General features: G+C 45.4%; 1 protein-coding gene across 1 annotated transcript in view; it reads left to right on the forward strand.

Moving 5' to 3' along the window:
* Positions 1-26,226, forward strand: part of ALPK2 (alpha kinase 2) — a 131,179-nt gene that overhangs the window by 14,230 nt on the left and 90,723 nt on the right. Inside the window, exon 3 of the mRNA XM_008065201.2 lies at positions 19,690-21,424. Within this exon, the coding sequence (XP_008063392.1) occupies positions 19,690-21,424 (1,735 nt within the window). The remainder of the gene's footprint in view (positions 1-19,689; positions 21,425-26,226) is intronic.

Genomic DNA, 26,226 nt, shown 5'->3' on the forward strand with positions numbered 1-26,226 from the left:
AACTGAGTTCCATATGTTCTCACTCATAAGCTGACCTTGAGCAATTATAATGCTATAAGAAATGATTGGCAGTCGTGGGAAACTGTCAGGGGAGGGGGGTGGATTGGCAGTTGAGGGAAACTGCCAGGGGAGGGAGGGGCACACCTCATCCACAAGGGGACCTGCATGATCAATGTTTATAACCTAACCCTGAATTGTACCCCACATCTTGATAATAAATAATAATTATAACAAAAAAAGAAAGAAAGCATATGGAACCAGGGTGATTAGTTAGTAGACGCCTTGAAGCATTACCCTCGTTCTGAGTCACTACAGAACTCAAAGACGTGAATGGGGCCTAGAAGCATGCTCCTACCTCAAGGTCTTTGCCCTGGATGTTCCTCCTACCTGAAATTCTCTGTCTTTCTCGCTTCCTTCAGATCTCTTCTTAGAATCACCTGAGACCTTTTCTGCCTAGCCATCTAAAACAGCCCTACCTGCTCCCAGCTTGCCCTGCATTCCTTATTTTGCTGAGCACATGACACGATGTGTGTGTACAGCTTTGTGGAAGTATAGTTGACACTTAATGAACCACAGGTATTTACAGTGTTCCGTTTGGTAAGCGTTGACACATGCATACCTGAGTGATACCATCAACACGATCGAGACTGTGATCCATCAGTAAACCTCGGCCCGAAGCCCCCTTTACAATCTTGCTCTCCTGTCCTTTTCTGCCCTCCCATTCTCAAGTGGCAACCGATCTGCTTTCTGCCACTATAGCCTCGTTTGTCTTTTCTAGAATATTATGTAAATAATATTCTTTCCTTCAATATGATTATCTTGAGAATCACCAGTGTTGTATGGCGTATCAATAGCTCATTCCTTTTATTATTGAGTAATGTTTCAGTATGGCAGTGTTGGGATCTACTACAATTTGTTTATTCCTTTCAGCTGTTGATGGACACAGGTTGTTCCAGCCATCATGAATATTTATTTGTGTCTTTATTTATTTATTATTATTAGTTTTTGAGTTGGAGTCTCACTCCATTGCCCAGGCTGGCGTACAGTGGCACACTCACGGTCACTCCAGCATCAATCTGCTGGGTTCTAGCGATCCTTCTGCCTCAGCCTTCCAAGTAGCTGGAATTACAGCTGTGTGCTACCACGCCTGGCTAATTTTTGATGTTTGTAGAGACGAGGTCTTGCCAAGTTGCTGGGGCTGGTCTTGAACCCTCAGGCTCAGGCAATTCACTCGCCTTGGCCTCCCAAAGTGGTGGGATGACAGACTGAGCCACGGCCATACCTTTGTTTATTGTGAGTGTCCACAAATTGGAATGGGACTCCCACAGAAGTGATGTATCACAAGGGCAGAGACTTGTCCCATCTGTTCCTGCTGTACCTCCAGTGCCGAGCACAGCATCTGTCTCTTAGTTGGCATTCGATAAAGAGTCATGAAAGGATCTGGGCTTGGTGGCCCAGCCTGTCATCCCGTACTTTGAGAGGCTGAGGTGAGTGGATTGCCTGAGCCCGTGGGTTCGAGACCCGCCTGGGCAACTTAGCGAGACCTCATCTCTATAATAAATCAAAAAATGAGCCGGCCATGGTAGCACGTGCCTCTAGTTCCAGCTACTCGGAAGGCTGAGGTGGAAGGATCGCCGGAGCCCAGCAGGTCGGAAGCGGCCACTGCACTCCAGTCTGGGTGACAGAGTGAGACTCCGACTCAAAAAAAAAAAAAAGAGTCGTGGAAGGAACTAACACAGTACATGCAGTTGCTTTGTTCTCTTCTTCACAGAGTTTTGCTCTGAAGGCAGGGGAAGGAGTCATTCCATGTACAGCCGTCTGAACTGAGAGCAATTGTTTGAATTTCTGTGCTTCCTGGTAGGCCAGAGGTTCTGCTATTTAAGGGAATTGAGATGACAGAGTAATTCTGCCAGGAGAAGGCCACTGTATCAGCCACTCCTGTCACCATTGTAACTGCAGCGTGGCAGAGCGCTGGTCACCGTGTGGCGGCTCCCTTTCTGTCCTTGCCAGTGTCTACTTGCTGGGGCTGCTGTTCCAGCAAGGTGGAGATTTTTCTTCCAGTTAGAGCCTCTCCTAGACAGGCCTGGCCAGGCTGTTCCTCCCGGCACTGTGTGTGGCTCCCTGCTTTCCTGTTTGCCTGACAACTGCTGCTTTCACTTGTCCCACGGGCGCCAGGAGGTGGCAGTGAGGTAGAGGTGGAATGAGATGGTCAGGTTAAGAAGATAAGGAGGACATGGGACATGGCCAGCACTGAGGCCCTGACCCCTGAACAGCAGGGAAGCCATTAAATCGCCACGGGTTTCCTCTGTGAACGCAGGCCTCTGAGCCTGCTTTTGAGAGCGATCTTGAGTCGGGTTTTGCTCATTCCTCTTGCCTGGATCCAGCAATTAGCTTTTTTTTAAAGAAAGCAAACACCCACAGAGTTGCACGCAGGGCAACTAACCTGGCTTTAACTAAGGAATTCAGCTCAAATTAAGCAGTTTGAGTGACAGCTGATATTTTCCTGGTAAGTTTAATAATGGGCCTTTTGCCCTCTATAGAAATATTGATGTCACAGAGCTGTAAGTGACTTGAAGACATTGCCGCTCAAAACTTGACACTGGACCGCCAGGACCGGCATTCCCTGGGAGCTTGTCAGAATGGCACAGTCCCTGCTTCTACTCCAGACACAACTCATCAGAGCTTGCATTTCAATGAGCTCCTGGGTGATTTGCATGCACACTTAATGCACAGGAAACCCCACTCTTGGCTATATTTACATCACCCCTGGGGAACTCTAAAAATACTGATGCTCAAGTCCCACCCCTAAGAAATTCTGCTTTAATTGGCTGGGTCAAATTGGTCGAGTCCATTCCTTACACTTGATAGGAAACCCAAGGCTTAGGGAGATCACAGGACCCATCCAAAGTCACACGATTGCTTAGGAACAAAAGGCTGGAGTTAGAATCCAAGAATTCTGTTTCCTAGGGCTCCTGCGTCTATTACATCAGTCACTGCAGCCCATCCTACTAGTGCCATCCTCGAAAACAAAATCTACTAACATGCATGCTGGGATATAACTAAAAAGAACTTCATTCAAAAGTAAGGATTGGTTGATGGCCTACTGTGTGTCAGGGACCGTTTGGGGCCCTGAGGATATAGCATGGGGCACTGAAGTCCCTGATCTCATGGGACGGGGGTAAGATGAGAAGTCAGACATTTAACAAACCAGCAAGCGTGTAATGTGTCAAGTTAAAAAGAAGAGAGGCAGGTGGGAAAAGGGAAGGAGCTGGGGGGGGAGAGGTCTTTCTGGTGAGCAGAGAGGACGGGGAACAGCGCGAGGGCGAGGTGGCTATCACTTGGGGGAAGAAAGTTCTCGTCAGAGGGAACAGCAAGGGCAGGTGACGCGACGGCAGGTAGGAGATGCAAGGACAGGCGACTGGGAAGGAGGAGACAAGGTGAGAGCTGGAGGAATGAATCTGAGAGATGCCGGGGAGGCAACACGCTCGGGTCTTGTGGCCATGGCACTTGTCGTGACTCCGGATTTTACTTTGAGCAAGATGGGGACACACAGGGAGGTTTTGAAACAGAGATGTGTTTAACAACAGATATCTTCTGGCTTAGGTTTTTTCAGTTTTCATTTTTTATTTATTTATTTATTTTTTGAGTTGGAGTCTCACTCTGTCGCCCAGACTGGAGTGCAGTGGCCGCTCCCGGCCACCGCAGCCTCGACCCGCTGGGCTCCGGCGATCCTTCCGCCTCAGCCTTCCGAGTAGCCGGAATTACAGGCGTGCGCTACCATGCCCGGCTGATTTTTTGATTTTATTGTAGAGATGAGGTCTCGTTGCCCAGGCGGGTCTCGAACCCGCGGGCTCAGGCAATCCACTCACCTCAGCTTCCCAAAGGCGTGGGATTACAGGCTGAGCCACCGAGCCCGGCTTCAGTTTTTATTTTTGAGTCAGGGTTTCACTCTGGTGACCAGGTTGGCGTGCAGTGGCACCATCACGGCTCATTGGCTCACTGCAGCCTTGGCCTCCTGGGTTCAGGCAACCTTTCTGCCTCAGCTTCAGATGTGCACTACCTTACCCGGCCAATTTTGGGGGGTATTTTTTGGTAGAGATGAGGTCTCACCATGTTGCCCAGGCTGGTTTCGAACTCCCCAGCTCAAGGGATTCTCCAGTGTTGGTCTCCCAAAGTGCTGGGGTTACAGGCATGAGCCACCGCACCTGACCCTGGCTTAGTTTTAAAAGGATGACTCGGGCTGCAGGGTCATGCATATACCATCTGAAGAGGACTCAGCGCACAGCTTGGGAAACCCGCAAGCAGTAAAGACAGTAATTCAGATGAGACCGTGGTGCCTCCCCCAGGACAGTCCTGGAGAAGGTGGCAGGAAGCAGCCAGGTTCTGAGTGTACTTGACAGGAGTAGCTGTTGGATTGGATGCTGGATGCGGGAGGGAAGTGCAAGATGGATTTTCAATCTGAGCAATTGGTAGAATGAAATTGCTTGTTGTTTTGGAGACGAGAAGCTGGTTTGGATAGGAACATCCAGAGTTTGGTTTGGAGCATGCTGGGTGTTTGATGAATTAGCAGAGCCCTGGGTCCTCTTGGCCAGTGACCCTTGTGCTGTTGAGACCTGTGACAGCCTGCTGTGGTTTGTCTAATGGTGTATTCTTCTCAGTCCTGCTCTCAAAACCATAGGCCTTTCAGAGAATGCGATTACGATTTATTTATTTATTGCTATATATTTTTTGTCAGTCTACTAGTACACATTTTGTTGGTTGACTTTCGTATATTCTCTTCTCTTGAAGTTTTCTTTTTTTTTTCCTTTTTTTTGAGTCAGAATCTCACTCGGTGGCCCAGGCTGGAGTGCAGTGACATGCTCATGGCCCCCGCAGCCTCAACCTGCTGGGCTCAGGTGATCCTTCCGCCTCAGTCTTCCAGGTAGCCAGGCGCGTGCTACCATGCCTGGCTAATTTTTAGATATATCACAGAGACAAGGTCTCACCAAGTTGTCCAGGATGGTCTCGAACCCACAGACTCAGGCAATCCACTAGCCTCGGCCACACAAAGTGCTGGGATTACAGGCGTGAGCCACTGCTCCTGGCCTAAAGTTTTATTTCAATGGATTTAGGGGGTACAAATGATTTTTTGGTTGCATGGCTGCGCTGTATAGTGGCAGAGGCAGCTGGGTTTTAGGGGTACCCTCCTCCCTTTTGTACCCGAAAGGCGATTTTTCATCCCTCCTCCTCTTCCTTGCTTCCTTTTCTGAGTTTTTAGTGGTTCATGATACCGTTCTCTATGCCTTTGCATGTCCATAGTCTAGCTCCGACTTGTAAGTGAGAACATACAGCGTTTGGTTTTCTGTTCCCGTGTTAGTTACTTCACTTAGGATGATGGTCTCCAATTCCATCCAAGTTGCTTTAAGATACATTATTTCTTTTTTATGACTGAATTGCATTCCATGCTATAGATATTTTCATTATCCGCTAATCACTGGATGGGCATTTAGGTTGATTCCACATCTTTGCAATTGTGAATTGTGCTGCAATGAACATGTGGGTGCTGGTGTCTTTTGAAAAATCAGATGACCTCTGTTCCTTTGGGTAGATACCTAGTAGTGGGATTGCTGGATCAAATGACAGATCTCCTTTTAGTTCTCTGAGAAATCTCCACACGGATTTCCATAGAGGCTGTACCAGTTTACACTCCCACCAACAGTGTATAAGCATTCCCTTTTCTTTGCATTTATACCAGGCTTTTTTTATTTTTTATTTTTGAGTTGGAGTCTCACTCTGTCGCCCAGGCAGGAGTGCAGTGGCAGGCTCACGGCCACTGCAGCCTCCACCTGCTGGGCTCAGGTGATCCTTCCACCTCAGCCTTCCAAGTAACTGGAACTACAGGCACGTGCCACCACGCCCGGCTAAATTTTTGATTTATTGTAGAGATGAGGTCTTGCCTTGCCAGGCTGTTCTCGAACCCATGACTCAGGCAGCCCTGTCCCCTTGGCTTCCCAAATTGCTGAGATTATAGGTTTGAGCCACTGCGCCCAGCCCTAATTTTTTAATAATGGTCGTTCTGATTAGTATCATGACTCTTTGTGGTTTTAATTTGCATTTCTCTGGAGATGAGGGATAGTGAGCATTTAAAAAATATGTTTGTTAGCCATTTGTATATCTTCTCTTGAAAGATGTCTGTTCATGTCATTTGCCTACTTTTTAATAGGCTTATTTGCTTTTTTCTTGCTGATTTGTTTGAGTTCTTTGTAAATTCTGGATATTAGTGCTTTATCAGATGTGTAGTTTGCATATGAATACCTTCTCCCATTCTGTAGGTTGCTTATTTGCTCTGTTGATTATTTCTTTTGCTGTTTAGAAGCTTTTTATTTTAATCAAGTCCCCACTTATCTATTTTTGTTTTTGTTGCATTTGCTTTTGGGGTCTTAACTGTCAATTCTTTGCCCAGGCTGTTGCTCATAAGAGTTTTCCCTAGGTTTTCTTCTCGAATTTTATGGGTCTACAATTTAAATTGAAGATATATAAAAAATTATCATAATGTCCCTTGAGGCTTCTGGGGCATTCTGCTAGGCTGGTGGTCTATTGGGTGCTGGAGTGTTAACTGTTTCCAGCTACATTTGAGTTTTCTTTTGACAAGCGGGTTTAGTTGTCAGTGAACTAAACCTGGTGGTGGTAATGCCACAGAAGGTTTTCCTTTCTGGAATCAATGTGCCCATTTCTTGTCCAAAGAATCTCTGGTGGGTCTGTGTTGCTCCCAGAGGCTCAAAAAGCTGTCAAAGATGCCGTGCTTCTGTGCCAAGTGAGAGCCGGGAAACCATTCTCTCCCCGGGTCCCCAGGAGAGGATCCCTACTCTACCATTACCGTGACTGTTTCCTGAGTGTGTTCGCCATTATGCAAGAGTTCGTGTTCATCGAACTCAGAGCTTCTGAGAGCTGGCTGCCCGCTAGAGTCTAGAAACTTAAAAAAAAAAAAAAAAAGATAGCAAAGTTTTCTCCCCGTCATACTGCTTAATTCTTGTTTGGTTTTTGTTGCTGTTGTTTTACTTTTGTATTTTTTTTTAGGGGACCTGGGGGTTGGCACTGGTATTTTGTCCTTTATTTTTTAGAGCAGTTTTAGTTTCACATCAAAATAGAGCAGAAGGTACAGAGAGTCCCCATTCACCCTCTGTCCTGCCACGTGGTACATTTGCTAAACTCCAGGAATCTACGTTGACATCTCATTATCACCCAAGGTCTATGGTTTACATGAGAGTTCAGTCTTGGTGTTGTCCATTCTATAGGTTGGGACAAAGAGATGGTGACGTGCAACTACCCTTAAAGAATCATCAAATGTCGTCTTGCTGCCTTAAAAATACTCTGGCACTGGGATTTTTAAAAAGCACTCTGAAGCATCTCAATGTTCAGCCAGAGTTGAGAACTACTGATTTAGTGTGCTGCCTGTGTGCCGGGCCTCACGTTAAGCACTTCATCCTCCTGTCACCCACTGGTGCAGGCACAGCTAATCGTCCAGAGCTGTTATGTAGCTTGATCAACATTGCACAGCAAATGAACACAGGCACGCTCGCTGCTAAGTCTGTCCTTTAGCCACTATGCTGTACTGAGTTTGCAGTCTTTCTGCGATCTGCGCAGAATTGCACTTGGGTGAAGAATTAAAGTAAACTTTCCCCAGCAGATTGCTCTCGTAAAGTGCTCCTGAACAGAACTCTGTGACCTCCGTGCAGAAGCTCCTTCCAACCGACAACCCTGATCCTTCAGGGCCCTCCCCTTAGCCCCTGTCTCCCATGACTCCCACGCCAGCTCATTGCATGACTGTCCCTTACGCATGACCTGATCATTCCCACTCCGGTACATATGCCCAGAATGTCCTCCCTTCTCCCTGATCCAGCCAGAGTGTAATCCTTCCCTGCTGGGCTCGAGTTCCACGCGCCCGGCTGTTCCCTGAAGGTCCAGGCCACCTTGACCTCTCCCCTCCTAAACACCAGACGTGCTCGCTGCCTCTGCTGTGCCTTCTGGAATTCTGTGAGACTCGATTTTGCACATTGCATACTGCTCACTGCTGGATACCTGAATATCTTGTCTCTCGGCAAAATTGTCAGTACCTCCAGGGAAGGAAATGAATCTCTCACCGATTTCTTGCTTTGAATTTCCCCACAGTGTGCCAGGCAGAGATGGTTTGGGGTCCAGCAGCGCGTATGGGGAGAATGGGGTGTACCCAGTCAGGGCCCAGGGCCTAGCAGATGTGGCGGGCAAGAATGTGTCCTCCCACTCTCGTCTGTGGTGTCAAATGCAGTCAGCGCCTCACAGAATCCATTCCACTCCTCCCTGAATGACCATTTGATTTGCTTCCCAGAGAATTGGAGCCTGAGGTCCAAACCTACGAGTATGAAATGGAAACCTTCCATGATCTGGGCCCAGCCACCTCTTGGAGGGTGACTATATCTCCTGATTGGCCTGATCTGCCTCAGTTTCCCTGGCATGGCTCCCATCTCGGCCTGTTGTCTTGGTGTATTAAGAGCATCCCACTTTGCTCTCTAAGTGTCTTGGCTAACCAGTAAATAATGCGGTTGACTTACCTCTCTCTCTCTCTCTATCTCTCTTTTTGAGTTGGAGTTTCACTCCATTGCCCAGTCTGGAGTGCAGTGGCACACTCATGGCCATCCCAGGGTCGACCTGCTGGGCTCCGGCGATCCTTCTGCCTCAGCCTTCTGAGTAGCTGGAACTACAGGCGTGAGCTACCACATCAGGCTGTTTTTTAAAAGTGTATTGTAGAGGCGGGAGGTCTCGCCAAGTTGTCCAGGCTGTTCTCGAACCCGTGGGCTCAGGCAGTCCCCTCACCTCGGCCTCCCAAAGTGCTGGGATTGCAGACTTGAGCTACCATGCCCAGCCGCCTTACCTCTCTTTACTTATCACTCCCTACCCCACATGTTCCAAATAAAAAATCGTTTCTTATTTCCTGGGAGGGCCTGGGGTTTCCTGTCTCCTCCCCACTTTAAGCTATTCCTTCTGCCTGGAATGAATCAGCTCCCTTCACTAACCCAGGTCATATTATCTTTCCTGCCAAAATTCCACCATGCATTTCCTAGCCAGCTTCAGCTGCTCAGTTCCCCAGGAGACTTTCCCTCCTTATCTTGCACCCCCACACAACTGAATCCCTGTAACTGGCGTGATTGTTAATGATACCTAGCACATACTGTCTCGTACTGTGGCTGTTTAGATATGTCATTTCTCTTATGGATGGAAAGCTCTTGAGAAAAGAGCCAGGAATTCATCATCTTTATTTTCTACATAGTGGCTAGCATAGAGCCTTATACATGGTTGACATTTCCTATCTTCTTTTTTTTTTTTTTTTTTGAGTCAAGGTCTCATCCTGTTGCCCAGGCTGGAGTCTATCTATCATAGCCTCAGCCTCCTGGGCCCAGGTGATCCTTCTGCCTTAGTCTCCCTAGTTGCTAGGACTACAGGTACATGACACTACACCCAGCTAATTTTTTATTTTTATTTATTTTGAGTCAGAGTCTCACTCTGTCGCCCAGGCTGGAGTGCAGTGGCATGCTCACAGCCACCCCAGTGTCGACAAACTGGGCTCAGGCGATCCTTCCACCTCAGTCTTCCGAAGTAGCTGGAACTACAGGCATGCGCTACCACACCTGGCTAGTTTTTTGATATATTGTAGAGGCGAGGTCCCACCAAGTTGCCCAGGCTGGTCTCGAACCCCTGGGCTCAGGCAATCCCCTTGTCTCAGCCTCCCAAAGTGCTGGGATTACAGGCTTGCGTCACTGCACCCGACCTAATTTTTGTTGCCCAGGTTGATTTCAAATTCCTAGGCTCAAGCAATCCTCCAGCCTTGGCCTCTCAAAGTGTTGGGATGACAGGCATGAGCCACCATTCCTGGCCTCCTATAATCGTTTCAACCATATAACTCAAGACAAGTCACATCTCTGTGCTTCAGTTCCAACATCTGTAAAAGACGTCATCTCTGTATCTGTTAGAGTCTACCCGGGAAGACAAAAACCAGTTTCAAGCATTTAGTGCAGGGAATACAGGTGATTGTGTCCAACAGGGAACAGTGAGATCACCTAGCTGTGAGCATCGTTAGGAGGCCACTATCTTCAGGGTGGCAGAGAGAAAGGGAAGAGGCAAGACTACCAGTTCCGGGTCACAGGTCGCAGGGCAGAAGCTGGACCCCTGGTGGGGTGGCCTGTGGAGCCTGGAGCTACCAGAGAGGTCCAGCCTGAGGCTGGCTTCTCCCTTCTTCCCGCCCCCAATCTCCTGTCTCTCTTTGGTGAAATGCAGCAGGAAGCCAGTGGTCCTGGGAGCCGGGGTGTCCCAGCCTCAAGAGGTCAACTCAGGTGATACAGAACAGGACAGGGAAGGACGCAAGAGGGTGAGAGACAAACTGGCCCGGGAGTGGCATGGTGCTGTGTTCCTCTTGGCTCTTCAGGTGTGTGGTTCATTCAGTCTGTTGAATAAATAACTGACCAAATTGGTAAATGTGTGGGGCATCTCCTCATTAGTTTTGAAATGTATTGAGCTGCTTGCGGAAAACGCGATCAAGAAATCCTGCATGTTTCCGGCATCATAATTCTTCTGTCTCTATGACAAATGTGGCTTTGGGGCTTGGGAAAAACCAAAGCTTAATAAGATTATTGATAGCAGTTAGGCAGGTAATAAAATACAGACACTTAGTGTAAGAAAATACCATGACCTTAACTTGGTGCTGTGACCAAGGAAAGGACACAGATGTCATCGTGTGATTATTTATTGAGACGAGCCTCTTCCCCCTCCCAGCTGCATGGGTAGGCAAGGCCCAGAACATTCGCAGCCACCTGGGGGAAGCTTTAGCAACCTCCCCGCCCCCACATTTCTGGACTCAGGGGAGAAGGCACTGCAGACATTTGTTCCCAGATCTTGTTGACTACCACTGGAAAGTGGAATGAATAATACAATGGAATGCCCCCGGTGTAGGATGCTGGTTGTATCATATCTAAATTCCGGAGAAGATTCCAAATCTTACCTCCGACAATAGTTTCAGCTTTCTCTCCTGTGTACCCTGACTTCAGGGTGCCTGGTCAAGTGGCACAGTCTGAGTTTCAGCAGTTTTAATATTGTTGGGAGCAGGAAGGTGGCCCCAGGGTAGGCAATAAGGGAGTAGAATAGCAGAGATTCACTTTTCAGGCCTCATGGGATTACTGATTTTATTTTCATTTGTGCCAGTGGAATCACTCACTTTAAAGGTTGATAGATTGATGTGGGAAATAATGTTTGTGAAAATGACACCCTTAGGGTAGTTTAATGCTGATGATAAAGACTGAAATGTAGGGATTTAAAAGTATATCATTTTTGATGGATATATTGGGCTGGTAGCTAGAGAAAATAAATCACTATTCTGTGTCTTCCTTTTGTATGTGTTACATTCTATCCTCCAACTTCTTGTCTTCATATTCCTATTTGATAAGGTTACTAGTCCTATGGATTCTTGTCCCTCTTAATTCTTATTCACATTTTAACCCTTGTTCCCAAAGCATAAATTATGCTAAGTTTCCAGATCCCCACGAATTTCCAGGATGCCCTTCTAGAATTGATGGAACCGGTTCCCTCCGGCCCAAAATTAAATCACATAGCCCTTGGGATATGATACAGATACAGAGATGATATCTTTTATGCACATTGCATCAGACTCTCTGGAGGTGGAGCCCAGACATAGGTCTTCTTTCCCTTTGCAATCATAAAGGTCAAAGAGGTTAAATTATTTGCCTAAGAGGGTACGTAAATGATCAAACCAAGCAAAACAGAAACCTGTCTATGCTAATGCCCATCTTCCAGGGTACAAGAGCCAGGTGTTCTACTAGAGGATGCTGAGAGCATATTAAAGCTTCCCTCGGTGAATAGCTTAAATCAGTGGTTCCCAAAGTTCCCTCTGGAGGTCCTTAAAACTCTTTTTAGGACCTTATGCATGTGCACGACCATCTAGATTCCCAGGAAAATGTCTGAGCTTTTCAATGAAGCCTATGATCATCTCATTCCCCAGTTTTTCCTTTTAAGCTTTCTGGTTACCCTATTGTTTACCCCAGTTGCTATCTATGGCCTCAGGCAGCCATGGTGTTAAACAATTGCCTCTGATATTTTTGACCTTGATCCTCAAGGTCAAAACTATCATCATAACAATACTCCAACCTGTTTGCCCTTTTCATTGTGTTGACGAGTGCACTGATGATAAAATGTAATATGGGGTAAATCTATAGATACCTCAGCATGAATCAAGGCAGTAGTCTCGGACTATATTAGTTGCCACAGAAACAACAAACCAAAAGTTTTACTTGGTGAAGTTCTTGATGCATCATAAATATGGGTAATATTAGTAAATGTTGATAACTCAGTACAAGTCGTTTTAATATCCCATGCAATAAAATGGGAAATATGCACAAAGCACCTCTGCTGGATTTCCTTGAGATGATGGTCATTGTGAGGAAAAGCATCTGTATGGTTGTTTCAGCTGCAAGCTCAACTAACCACTATTTCATGAATGTGATTTTTACTTGAAAGAATAACGGACACATGATAGTTATTCAACCTAGGGCATCTGGCAGACATTTTCTGAAAAATGAACAAAATAGGCCTGCCAATTCAAGGAGAGCTAAAAGTGTCCGTTGTCAGTGATAAAATCCAAACTTTCAAGCTATTATTTATTGCAGTCCCTTCTTTGAACGAGGGACTTCTTGTTCTTTCAAATATTCCTTCTGCTTCTTTTTGTTCTCCCAGGACTCTCATTATGTAGATGTCATAAGTTTGATGGTATACTATAAATCTCTAAAACTCTGTTCATTTTTCCACCTTTTCTCTTTCTGTTCCTAAGATTGGATAATCTCAATTTACCATCTTCAAGTTCACTGATTCTTTATTAAGCCTACTTGAATCTGCTGTTGAGATTTTTGTTGTAATTTTAAACTTGTTTCTATTTAGTTTTTATTTATAATTTCTATGTCTTTATTGAAACATCATTCCTGTATTTTCCTTTTTTTTTTTGATTCAGGGTCTCACTCTGTCAACCAGCCTAGAGTGCAATGGTACAATCCCAGCTCACTACAGCCTCAACCTCCTGGGCTCAAGTGATCCTTCTACCTCAGCCTTCTGAGTAGCTGAGACTATACACAGGCAGGCCCACCACACCTGACTCATTTTTTTTTGTAGAGAAAAGGTCTCACTGTGTTGTCTAAGTTGGTCTTGAACTCCCGGGTACAAGCATTTCTCCTACATCAGCCTCCCACAGTATTGGGAATACAGATGTAAACCACTGTGCCTGGACTCCTTCAGCTCTTTAGACATGGTTTTCTTTAACATATTTAAAATATATAATTCAAAGTCTTTGTTTAGTAAGTGTAGGATCAGTTTCTATTGACTGCATCTCTTCTTTTGTACAGGTCATACTTTATTGTTTCTTTGCATGTCTCATACTTTTTTGTTGAAAACCGGACATTTTAAACAATATAATGTGGCAACTCTGGAAATGAGATTCTTACACCTTCCCAGTGCTTATTGTTCTCATTTGCTTCCTTAGTGACTTTTCTGAACTAATTCTTTAAAATGTGTATTCTTTGTTGTCCGTGGCCACTGAAATTTCTGCTCAATTAGCTTAGTGGTTATCTAATAATTAGACAGAGATTTCCCTAGATGCCTGGAACTAATATGTCTCCCAGTTTGTTCAGGGTTTCTATGTGCATGTTGGGGCATATTTTCACACTAAGCAACTCTGCCTGTCTTCACTTCCTGCTAGTGGACTGCTTTAAGGTCAGTTAGAAGTGAACTTAGTGCTTTCTCAGGTCTTTCCTAAGTATGTGCACAATGTTTTTGACAAATGCCCCTGGGGAAAAGGTAGTTCTCACTAGGTGAGCTCTGAGTCAGATCATATAAAGACAGTCTTGAGTGTGGAGCCTTCCAGAGAACCACAATGTCAAAAAATGACAACTTACTGAGATTTGGGCTTTAAAGTAGATTCGACTGTGTTATGCCCTCCCAGTGGCTGCCAGACTGCTGGTTTTCACTGTGATTGTGATCTCTTTGTTTTCAAGACTACCATGAAGCTGATCATCAGGGGATAGGACTAGTAGGGAAAGTTAAAACACCAGAAAACTCACTGTTCTTACTGAGATTCAGTCGTTTGTCGTGAATAAATGCTCCCTAGATTGCCTTTAATTACTTTTCAGAGCCCTGAAAAAGTTGAATCAGATAAGTTTTGCCAGTGTTCTTGGTACTTGCGTGGAGGTAAGAATGTTTGGAGACCCTAAGTCTGACTTTTTAGCTGACTTCCCCACCCTTCTATTTTCTATCATGTAACTGAGCACAGAATTGACTCGCACTGTTCTCTGATAAATGAGCGTTCATATTATTTCTCTCAGTAGAGTTTTGGAAAACTTGTGTTCTTCCTCAGAAGCTTGACAGTTTCTCAGTACTTTAAAACTTTTTTGATAAGATCAGTGGTAATATTAATGAATGTGGTTATGGAAACGTTCTATAATGGAATGTATTACCATTTGGAAGACCTCATGAGCCAAGTTGTTCCTAATGAACACTACATGATGTTACAAAATCGTGCATAGGTAAAAGATACTTTTAAAATGCAAAAAAGACCAATGCGTTTTGTGTAACAAGTATGGAAAGTTTACTGATGTTTCGGATTTCACGTTGCAACTAATCTCCATATATTATCAGAGATGAATATCTGCAGCCAGATAAAAAGACTATTCAAATACTCCTGCCTTTTCCAACTACATATCTGTGTGAGGCCAGATTTTCTTCATATGCTTCAACCAGAACAATGTATCACATTGAATGCAGAAGCAGATAAAAACCCCAGCTGTCTTCCATTAAGCCTGATGTTAGAGATATATGGATAAATGTCACACAATGCCACTCAAGAAGTTTTGCCTTGTTTTGGAAAAATACAGTTATTTTTCATAAAAATGTTATTTATGTTAGCATGCAATTAATTTATTTTTGTTATTTTAAAAAGAATTACATAAATATTTAAAATGTTTCCATCTTAATTTTAATATGGTAAATATTGATAGGTAAAACCCACATAAATGAAAGATCTTTGGAGTGCTCAATTATTATTTTTTAAATTTTATTCTTAAGTTGGAGTCTCACTCTGATGCCCAGGCTGGAGTGAAGTGGCACGCTCATGGTCACTGCAGCCTCAACCTGCTGGGCTAGGTATCCTTCCACCTCAGTCATCCAAGTAGCTGGGACCACAGGCACCCGCCATCATGCCTGCTCAATTATTTTTAAGCATATTAAAGAGTCTTGACGCCAGGCTTGGTGGCTCAGTCTGTAATCCCAGCACTTTGGGAGGCCGAGGTGAGTGGATTGCCTCAGTCCGTGGTTTCAAGACCAGCCCGGGCAACTTGGCGAGAACTTATCTCTACAATAAATTAAAAAAAAAATTAGCCAGGTATGGTAGTGTGTACCCATAGTACTGGCTACTTGGAAGGCTGAGGCAGAAGGATCACTGCGGACCAACAGGTCGACGCTGGGGTGGCCATGAGTGTGCCACTGCACTCCACTGCAGGGAGTGCCACTCCAACTCAAGAAAAATAAAAGAAATAAAGAGTCTTGATACCAAAATGTTTTCAGAACCTCTGGTTTAGACTAAATCTGGGGGTTCAAACTCAGAAAAAGCCCCATCCTCTTAAGATAACACGGACCTCTTTTTCTCCAACAAGGAAATGATTAATTTAGAAAAAACCTGGCGAATTCAAGCAAGACTTTCACAGCAGGGTGGAAGAATGCTACAGTTTCCCTCAACCCAAAGAAAAGATATGCAAGGAGAGAATTTAATTAAGTGTTCAGGGAATTTCTTTCTGGATGGCGATGCATTCCTGTCAACTCACTGCGGGGCATGCAGGTCTCTCTGCCAGCATCTTGCAAAGGTTTTACACCCCCACTCAACTCACACCATTTCAACTGCCACCAATGAAGTCCTTCCTATGGAGTCCCCTTTGTTTTTTCGCTTGTTTCTGTACTCTTTAGCACAGAGCTGATCTACAAGCTTCTCTGAGAAGTTAATTTGATTTCCTTCCGCCGATTTTCAGTCATTTGGGGGTGGACACGATGTCACAGGAGTCTCCTTCACTCCTCCTGAGCTCTGCACATAATGCCAGGCACCACACTGCACGTGAGCTTGCCAGTTGACTGGTCAAGATGGGACAGAAATGCTGGATTTGAGGAATGACCTCTCTACCTTCTGGCATTTTCTTTCTCAGAATGTCAGTTTTTGAACAGCAAACACAGAGACAGGCTTCAGTCCCAGAAGGCTCTGTTTTCTTCTCAGCTCTACTGCTTTCTAGCTTTGTCGCCTTGAGGAAATCGCTCAACTTCCTGGAGCCCCAGTTTTGTTTTGTTTTGTTTTAGAAAGCAGGATTTATTGAGAGGACAGAAAAGCTCCCACAGTGGGAGGGGACCCAAAGGGGTAGCCCGGAGCCCCAGTTTTGCTCACGGGGAACAGACAGACTTTGTTCCATATAGGAGGCATCTAGCAGATGCCAGCTTCTTCCTCGGTGATTTTCTCCCCCTCTTCTTTAGGATACTTAGAGATAATTATCAAGGATGTGTCAGCCACAAATCACTACTCTCTCAAAGGTACTCATTAGTCAGAGAGAAGTTAATTATACTTAACCCAGTCTCTTTTCCTCTCAGTGTCCTTAGAATGGATTGTAAATCTCTTATCAACTAAAACACATGTTCCATAAAATTACACATCACTAAATTATGACAGTCTCCCATCTGTTTATCTGGTTGTTAAGAAGATAAATATAGTGTATTTAACCCAATTATTTTCCCGTTATTTTTCTAAATTTCTTTTGATTTTCCTCCTTGATTGTTGAGAATCATCTCTGTCCCCCTCCCTTACTGCATTCTTACTGCCTCGCTGCTCTGTGTGTCTCCCAACCTTCTTTTCTTCTCTTTCTTCCACACAAGTATGGTACCTTCAAGGTAGGTGGCTCCTTTGCAGAGGACTCATGGGCATTGGAGTGACTTGGAATTTTCCAGTAGTCCATGGTGCCCTTTTATGCCTCCTGCCAGCTCTCGATGGAGCTCTCAAACCTTCAAGAATGAATAGAAAAGGCTCTTGGGTTCGTGAGGGGAGGATGTGGGTAGCGGGAAACTACAGCGACAGTCGCCTTTCTTCAGCTGAAAAGAGTCCTCTTTCATTGAGGAGACTCAACCAATCCTAATTAATGGTGGTGGGGATGAGGATGTCTCCAAGAAAGCTCAGAGGACAATTTGAATGACTTTGAGCCGGGCTCGGTGGCTCAGCCTGTAATCCCGCGCCTTTGGGAGGCTGAGGTGAGTGAATTGCCTGAGCCCATGGGTTCGAGACCCGTCTGGGCAGCGAGACCTCATCTCTACAATAAATCAAAAAAATCAGCCGGGCGTGGTAGCGCATGCCTGTAATTCCGGCTACTCGGAAGGCTGAGGCGGAAGGATCGCCGGAGCCCAGCAGGTCGAGGCTGTGGTGGCCGAGAGTGGCCACTGCACTCCAGTCTGGGCGACAGAGTGAGACTCCAAAAAAAAAAAAAAGAATGGCTTTGAGCTCTGTAATGCAGATTCTCAGGCCCTTCACAGCGATGCTGATTCAAGAATTTTAAACGGAGCTCTCTGATGACTCTTCTGCACGCTCCATGAGCACCAGAGATCCTGGCATTTCCGCCCTGCTGGAAAGTGCACCTGGTGTATCATTTCTGCTTTGCAAAGTCCATTCTCATAGCTTTTCTCATTTGAACCCCAGAATAACTTTGTACAATCAATAGAAGCAGGTACTATGTCCTCCAGAAAGTTGCCTTAAATTTCAGTCTCTCTGTACTGTTGGCCAAGGCAAAGCCAGAGATCAGCCATGGATCCGACTTGGCCACCCTCAGCCACTCTTGAGTGGTTTTTACCCAGGAGCCAGGTGGCCCACAGAAGAAGACATTATTGACATTGGAATTTGTCCCTGACTTCTGAAAATGAGACCCCTGTGACCCCTTTTTATTTTATTTTTCTTTTTGGCACCCAACTCTTTATGGACAGGTATGAGTTCGAAGAGGCAAAGGAGTTCTTCCAATGAGGAACAGAAAGGATCAGGGTGGTTGTCTGTGTCTAACACTGATCCTTCCTGATTAGAGATTTGTGCAGAGAGAGCAGTCAACAAAGATCTACACATTAGTGTCCAAGCCATACCCACAGCTCCTGCCTTCTGAAGACGGTTGTTGACTTCTGAGCTGGCTGGTAATAGAGTGAGGGCAGCAGCATTACAATCACAATGAGGTCAAATGAGATACATGAGAGTGTAACTCATTCGACAAGGGGAACAAGTTTTTATTGGGGCCGCAGTGTCTGCGGAAGGGTCCCGGTGGGAGAGGACCCAGCCCGGCATGCCAGGCGTGCAGCTCCATGTGGCTCTGGTTGGTAAAGGGAGGAACCCCAGGAAAGCCGCCCCTCCTGGAAGGAGAGAGTAGGCTTGGTTGGATCCAGGATTCTGTTCCTCCCGTGCTGGGCCAAAGCCAGCACCTGGCTTGATCTATGTTAGTCAGAATGGCATGTGGACATGGGTTTCCAGCCAATGGGGCTTATGGACTGTGGTTTAGACCTTTAGTCACATTAAGTTAAAAAGGAAATGGCGTTGTCCTTCAGGCGCTAAATCCTATCATGGTAATATCTTTACCGTCTCCTGGCATGGTTTCTTCTTAGCATGGTTTTTAAACAAAATTGTATTATTTTATTTGACATTTCGATGGGGAATAAGATTTATTTATTTACTCATCTATTCATTGATACATTTTTGTAGAGATGAGGATCTTGCTATGTTGCCCAGGTTGACCTCAAACTCCTGGCCTCAAGTAACCATCCTGCCTCAGCCTCCCAAAGTGCTGGGATCATAGGTGCAAGCCATTGCACTCTGTCCTGTTTTTTGTTTTTTGTTTTTCATTCAATGCTGTGTTCCTCTGCTTCTTAGCATGGTCTTAAAGAGAGCTATTGCTTTTGCTATGCCACTGTGTGAAGAAGTAATACATTACTTATTTGTGTTTGGTGTCTTACTCCAGGAAAATAAAGCCTTTTCAAAATCCCATAGCGTAAAAATGACTTGAAATAAAAGGAGAGAAGAAGAAACTCATATAAAACATTTTTCAGGCCGGGCTCGGTGGCTCAGCCTGTCATCCCAGCACTTTGGGAGGCCGAGGCGAGTGGATTGCCTGATCCTGCGGGTTTGAGACCAGCCCAGGCAACTTGGTGAGACCATGTCTCAGCAATAAATCAAAAAATTAGCCGGGGGTGGTAGCATGCGCCTGTAGTTCTGGCTACTTGGAAGGCTGAGGTGGAAGGATTGCTGGAGCCTAGCAGGACCATGCTTGGGTGGCCATGAGTGTGTCACTGCACTCCAGCCTGGGCGATGGAGTGAGACTCCAAAAAAAAAAATTTTTTTTTTCCCATTCACCTAAGTAATTCTCAGCATTTTCATTTTGGGGTGAGATTGGAGGACAATGCTGCTTTCCAGGATTTTCAGGCTGGTCGTCTCTGACCACATACCCTTCTCTCCAGTGGACCACAGATCTCAGGGCACACGCGGGAAAATTACGGTCATTTTCTCTGTGTGCCGTGGCGGGGAAAATGTCGGCGTGCAAACGTGGCAAACTGACCTGAATTTTCTCTTTCTCCTAGCTGTACCCAAGATGATGCTGCCGTGTATCAAGTCTCGGCTAGAAACCGTTTTGGAATGATCTGCTGTTCTGCTTCCGTGGAGGTCGAGTGCTCGTCAGAGAACACACACCTGTCTCCTAACCTGGAAAATGACAAGGACACAGGTTGGAAACATGAACCAGGGACACATGAGGGGAAGGGTACAAACCCAACGGATGAGAAAGGACATCCTCATAAGGAAGAAGAAAGCGTCTCCCCGGGCACTCCCAGCTCAGCTGATTCCTCCCCTTCCAAATCCAGCCGTTCACCCTCACTCCAGTTGTTGACCAGTAATGACACTAGTGCATCCAGTTCTGAGAAACCCTTGGACATTAAAGGGGAGAGACAGACCGGGGGGACTTATGATCAGAGCCACACAGAAGAAATCGCAGAGGGGTGGCTTTCTCTTCACTCAAGTCATACTCCAGAAAAACAAGGCGTATGTTGCCCCCAAGCGATGCCTTCCAACACACCAAGGCTCGTGGATGGTGGCCAGAACCATGATGGCCCTAAGGATGGAGTCCTACCCTCTAGTCAGCAAAATTCCAAATTACAGAAATACGTTAGCTTCAGCCTCCCGCTGTCTGGGCCAACCGCTCACATTTACCCAGGTGACAGCACCACGGTCAACAAGCAGGGCGGCCCACAGGTTTCCAGTGAAGACTCTAACAGTGACTATGAACTTTGCCCAGAGATAACCCTAACCTGCACCGAGGAGTTTTCAGATGATGACCTGGAGTATCTGGAATGTTCTGATGTTATGACGGATTACTCTAATGCAGCTTGGCAAAGGAACCTGCAGGGGACGGAGCGTGTTTTTTTATTAGAAAGCGATGACGAGGAGATGGAATTCAGCGAGTGTTGCCTGGGTGGGTGTGAGCATTTCCTCAGTGAAATGGGTTGTGGGCCTCGGGTGTCAGGTGACACTGGGCCCATGGATGCCCCCGCTGGCTTCTGTGGCTATCACTCACAGCCCCAAGACGTGGGGGTGAGGAGTGGCAGAGTCTTCCCACGGTGTCCCTTGTCCCCACACACAGGGATGACTCTCACTTTGGGTCCTCACCAGGATGGGACGTCTTTGGTGACAGAGCAGGGGGGATATCCACTCCCCAATGCTCCCGAGGCTGCTGAAAATGATTATCCAGGAATTCAAGGAGAAACCAGAGACAGCCACCCAGCAAGAGAGGAATTTGAAAGTGACAATCTGCTAAACATGGAAAAAGCAGTGACAGGGAAAGAGATGCAGCCCTTGCCTGGCGAGGCAAAAAAGTCTGGGATGCACCGGTGTTGGGAGACGGCAGCTGAGAAAAGAGAAGGGGAGAAGGACTTGGGGAACAAGAGAGGCCCACAGAAACCCACCAGGGCGGGGCGACCGGGACTCAAGGGAAAACCCAAGAAGCTGAACGCCAGCCCGAAAGCAAGCACGGCAGAAGGCACCGTTGATCTCCTCTGTCCCAAAGAACCTGCTAAGCCCCCACTATCCCAGAGTGATACAAGAGAGGCTTCCCGCACCCCTGCAGGAACGACTGACTGGAATTCCCACCTCCATGCGGGAGAATGTGCTGTTGCACCCCAGGCAGAGCAAGAAGCAAAAGCCCTTCAAACTCCAGCAGACTCACTCCCTACGGAAGGCAGCACACATTTCCAGGGAAAAGGGATGCGGGTTGATAATCTCTTTGAAACAAGCCAGGTTCCAGGCCAGAGTGATCAACCTCAGGTAAGACTCTTCTTTTTACCAAGAATTTGTGTGTGTGTGTGTGTGTGTGTGTGTGTGTGTTTTTCCTTCACTTCGTGTTCATGACTGCTATCCCATAATGTAAACCAAAGCAAGTCTCCCAGTGCCATCGGGGTACTTGTGCATGACAGCTGCCGCGGCTAGGAAGGAAATCTGGTTTTGAAAAAAGGCCCAGATAAACCCTAAGCCCTCCTAATTATAGCCAAAGACTGATAGAAGTGAGAGGCACTAATGGGATTCTGGACAGCTGGAAAAAGAAATCTGATATTTTGTCTACTGCATGTGTTTTACCAGGCAATGTGGCTATTCAGAAAGTTTCTCAAGCACATGTTTTGGATATAGCCTTTAAAGGAAAAAAGTCATTGTTTTGAGTCATGTTTGAGGGGGTACTTTGAAAATGGTAGGTTTGGCTTTAAGCAGAGCTTGTAGTATGAATGAAAGATCCCAGTGTGTCTGAAAGAGGTGTAGTATTCACTTTGTGACGCTGGAGAAAGTAGTCAGAGTAGATTTTGCTTTGCTGGTGGGATATTTTTGATTGGATATTTGTCTTATTTTGTTTTTCTTAGAACATAACGTAGAAAAGAGGCTAAGAAAATACTGCCAGGAAAAAAAAAATTATCTTCCCCTACTGCTGATTTGGGGGTGTAAAGAGATGGAATTTAATTAAAGGGAATAACTAATGCACAAAGGATGTTGTGCTTGGTACATGACTTATGTTTTTATTATATTTCTAATTTTAAGTGGGCTTTAGACTGGTACTCTACTATGACCAAGATTTGATTTTGTAAATAAATACCCAAGTTATTTATCAATTTTTTTACTTTGCTTGTGTTGTATACCCCCAACTTTTTAGTAGAAATTTAGTTAGTTTTTTTTTGAGTTAAAGTCTCACTCTGTCACCAAGGCTGGAATTCAACAGCACAATCATGGCTCACTGCAGCCTCAATTTCAATCTCCTGGGCTCAGGTGATCCTTCCACTTCAACCTCTTAAGTAGTTGGAACTATAGGTACATACCACCGTACCTGGCTAATTTTTAAGTTTTTTGTAAAGATGGGATCTCACTATGTTGCCCAGGCTGGTCTCGAACTCTTAGGCTCAAACAATCTTCCCACCTTGGTCTCCCAAAGTGCTGGGATTACAGGTGTAAGTCCCGTGCCCAGCCTTAATATTATTTTTATAGAAGGCAAGATATACTCCGAAAAATATTTCCAAATGCAAAGTTATTTAACTCTCTCTGTGAAAATATAAAAAATCAACACATTGATTTCTAAAGACCCTGTCATAAGTCTAAAAATCTCCAGATTTGAGGCAACTTTTGACCAAGCAAACTGTTCTATTCTGTTGATCCAACTAGCCAGATGAAAGCCTCATTCATACTTTGCTTTTTTGCAGGAGAACCAGCTTTCTCTTGTTTTGTTCTTTGACACACATGCCTCTTAGTGACTCACACACCAATGACCACAGATTCAATCCCGTGATTCGTTTATGGAAGCAGTTTGACCAAATGCGAATACAAAATAGAGTGACAATGTCAATTTTTCCGTGTCAATAAATATGGCTTTTCCTCTCCCAGTCATAAAGTCCTCTTCCTTGCTCAGCAAAGTGCTTTTTTATGGTCGCCTATCCACCTACAGTGTGTTTCACTGGACAAATCACCTTTCTTATTGAAGACCGGGGGAGGTGATGAAGCGAGCCTCAAGGAGCCAGGGGAACAGAAGGGGGTCATTTATTGACAATGTCAGTCTTAGAACCATCACTGTGAGGAGCAATTGCTAGCTCCCCCAACTGCCAAAAATTTCAAGGAGTTGAAGGGGGAAGCCCCCTTTGCCATGCTCAGCTAGGACCCTAAACTGAATTCTGAGATTCAGAACCCTGGTAACCAGCAAGTCCCTTGTTTACTGGCCAGGCAGCTAAGTAAAATAGGCCACCTGTGGGACCAAGGTTGTCAATCTTGTGCATTCTATTGCAGTTCTCATGGGGCTCTTTGGCTTACACTTTTCCCCACATTCATGACTCCATATTCACCCCAGGGGTCACCAGCTCAAAGTCCGACCTGTGCTTCATGATGTGTCTGAGTCAATGATCTCAGAACTGCGAACCCCGCTCTTCAGAAAGTAAACCGAAGAACTTGTGTTTTCTGCAGGTATTAGGGCCAGTTCACCTTGTAGTGATCAGTAGCAGAGACAACCAGAAACTTGGATGGAAGCTGTACGTTTAAGAGCAGTCTCAAGTTAGAAATAGGATCTTTGTATCGGTGGCATTGATTTTCCTTTGACTAAAGCACGGACATTTTGCCACAGGAACTGACATGTAGGAGAATGCAGATACTTGTATCCTATTTAACTGTAGGAGGTTCCTGTGTTTCTTACACACGTATAAAATATAGCCACATTTATATAAGTGGATGACTGTTACTGCCAGTGTGACACAAAACCACTGGGGGTTGTTGGGAGCTAAATGAAAAATTTCCTGACACTGTACAAAACATTGGGAAATGAAATCAAAAGACATTTAAGATATTTATTTTCAGAGATTTTTAGGCTGTGGGAACCTCGACAGTTGAACTGATTAAAAGTCCCAGAGTGGGGGCAATTATACAGTGCCCATTCTTGAGTTTTGTCTGATTGACTTACCTTTAGGTCTCTCTTTGTAGAAATAGTGACCAGCAGCTTGTCTCTTTGCATTTTGTCTTCATCAACAAATGGCTTTTAGCATTCAGAGAAAAACTCCATCTCTCTAATTTTCCGTATAAAGAACAAAGCTACATTGTAGAATTGCTCCTGTCTACATACGTCTTAAAATGTATTTGCTTCCTGTCTTTGTTTCTCTCTTTTACAGTGCAAGGCCATCTTGTTATAACTTGTCTTGAAATAGTACTTCCCCAGGCTAGGATTGGAAAGCCCCCAGTTTCTCTACTTTTATGGAAGATTCCAAAGTTAATCCCAGTTTGGAAGTGGAAAACAGAAGGGTACCCAAGGCTAACTTGAACCATCTTCAAGGGTCACACCGCCAACTCTTCTCGTTGGTTTTGAGCTCACTTTTCTGATCCAACTCAGAGGCAAGGCCTGCCAATCTGCCCATCTTAAGTTTCCCACAGCCACACTGGGGTAAGATCATCCTCACTCTTAAATCAGAAGTGCTGTGCTTGTCCTCCTGCACAGCTGCCCAGCTTTACCCCAGAGACAGTTGCATGTCTGCTTGGAGTCATGGGATTGCAAGTGTACAGTATGGAAATGTGCTCTTAGTTTCTGGTAGTTAAGAATCTTCCTAGCCGGGCTCGGTGGCTCAGCCTGTAATCCTGTGCTTTGGGAGGCTGAGGTGAGTGGATTGCCTGAGCCTGCGGGTTCGAGACCCGCCTGGGCTACTTAGTGAGACCTCATCTCTACAATATATCAAAAATTAGCCAGACATGGTAGTGCACGCCTGTAGTTCCAGCTACTCAGAAGGCTGAGGCGGAAGGATCGCCGGACCCAGCAGGTCGAGGCTGCGGTGGCCAGGAGCGTGCCACTGCACTCCAGTCTGGGCGACAGAGTGAGACTCTAACTCAAAAAAAAAAAAAAAAAAAAAAGAAACTTCCTGATTAGGAGTCAGCACTACACTTACAAGAGAGCTCCACAATGGAAGGAATTTGTTCACTGTATTTTGTCCACTGATATATCCTGAGTCCCTGGAACATACAGGCACATATAGGCACTCGGTCATTGAGCACAGAATCAAATGTCAAGTATGGTTAGGTAGGAGTCTAATGATCAGTTTTCAGACTCTCAATGATCAGTTTACAGACTCTCTTTTCCTGAGCGCATCCTTTGCAAAAAAAGATGCTTCTGCCAAATCTCCACTAACAGGTCGTGCTTCCCATTAGTTACACCTCTAGCCCTGGGAATGGGTTGGTTTGTTCTAAACCATCCACACCTTGCACTTGCTAACGATTCACATATGACTTTGGCTTTAATAGTGCTTCTTTCTCTCTCACAAGTTGCCAATTAGATCTAGGAGGATTCTACCATCTTTATCTAGCCCTCCGGATCTTCTCCCATTTTGCTTCTGTCTACCTCTGTGTGGTAAAGCAGGGATATAAGCCAGTCTCCTCACTTGGAAAATGAAGCATTTTCTCAGACACGTAGTAGACTGTTCATCCTCTTGTCTGGGATACCTTTGCCTGCCTTGTTACTAGCTCAGCCCACCTGGTGCTTCGAGGCCCAGCTACTGCAAGGTGCTTTCTTCATTCCTAACTAGGATTTTTCCTTTCAGAGAAGCCCAGAACCTTGTCCTCATTTTTTGCATAATATAGTGAGCTCCAGACCTGAGTTTGTTTCCTGCACTACCACTTTCTAACTGTGACCCTGGGGAAAATGACATAAGCTCTCCCAGCCCCAGTTTCCTCACCTATAAAAAGGAAATAATACGTACTTCAAAGGTGTTGTAAGGATTAAATAAAATCTTGCCTTGCAAAGTGCTGGGCACTGTGTCTATGATACAGTTAACATTCAGTGTTAGTTTTATTATCATTTTTATTTTGTTTATTTTTATTTGCCTTCTTAATACATATTCCCTTTCTCCTTATGTTAAAGGCTTCTTGATGGCTGGCTACAAATGGTTTTATACTTGTTTTTTAAATTGAAGTTTTTATTGAGATAATTGTACATTCAGATGCAGCTATAAGAAATCATACAGCTGGGCTCGGTGGCTCAGCCTGTAATCCCGCGCCTTTGGGAGGCTGAGGTGAGTGGATTGCCTGAGTCCGTGGGTTCGAGACCCGCCTGTGCAGCGAGATCTCATCTC

This window comes from Carlito syrichta, unplaced genomic scaffold (assembly GCF_000164805.1).
Source record: "Carlito syrichta isolate Samal-C Ts95f unplaced genomic scaffold, Tarsius_syrichta-2.0.1 Scaffold308187, whole genome shotgun sequence".
Classification (NCBI taxonomy): domain Eukaryota; kingdom Metazoa; phylum Chordata; class Mammalia; order Primates; family Tarsiidae; genus Carlito; species Carlito syrichta.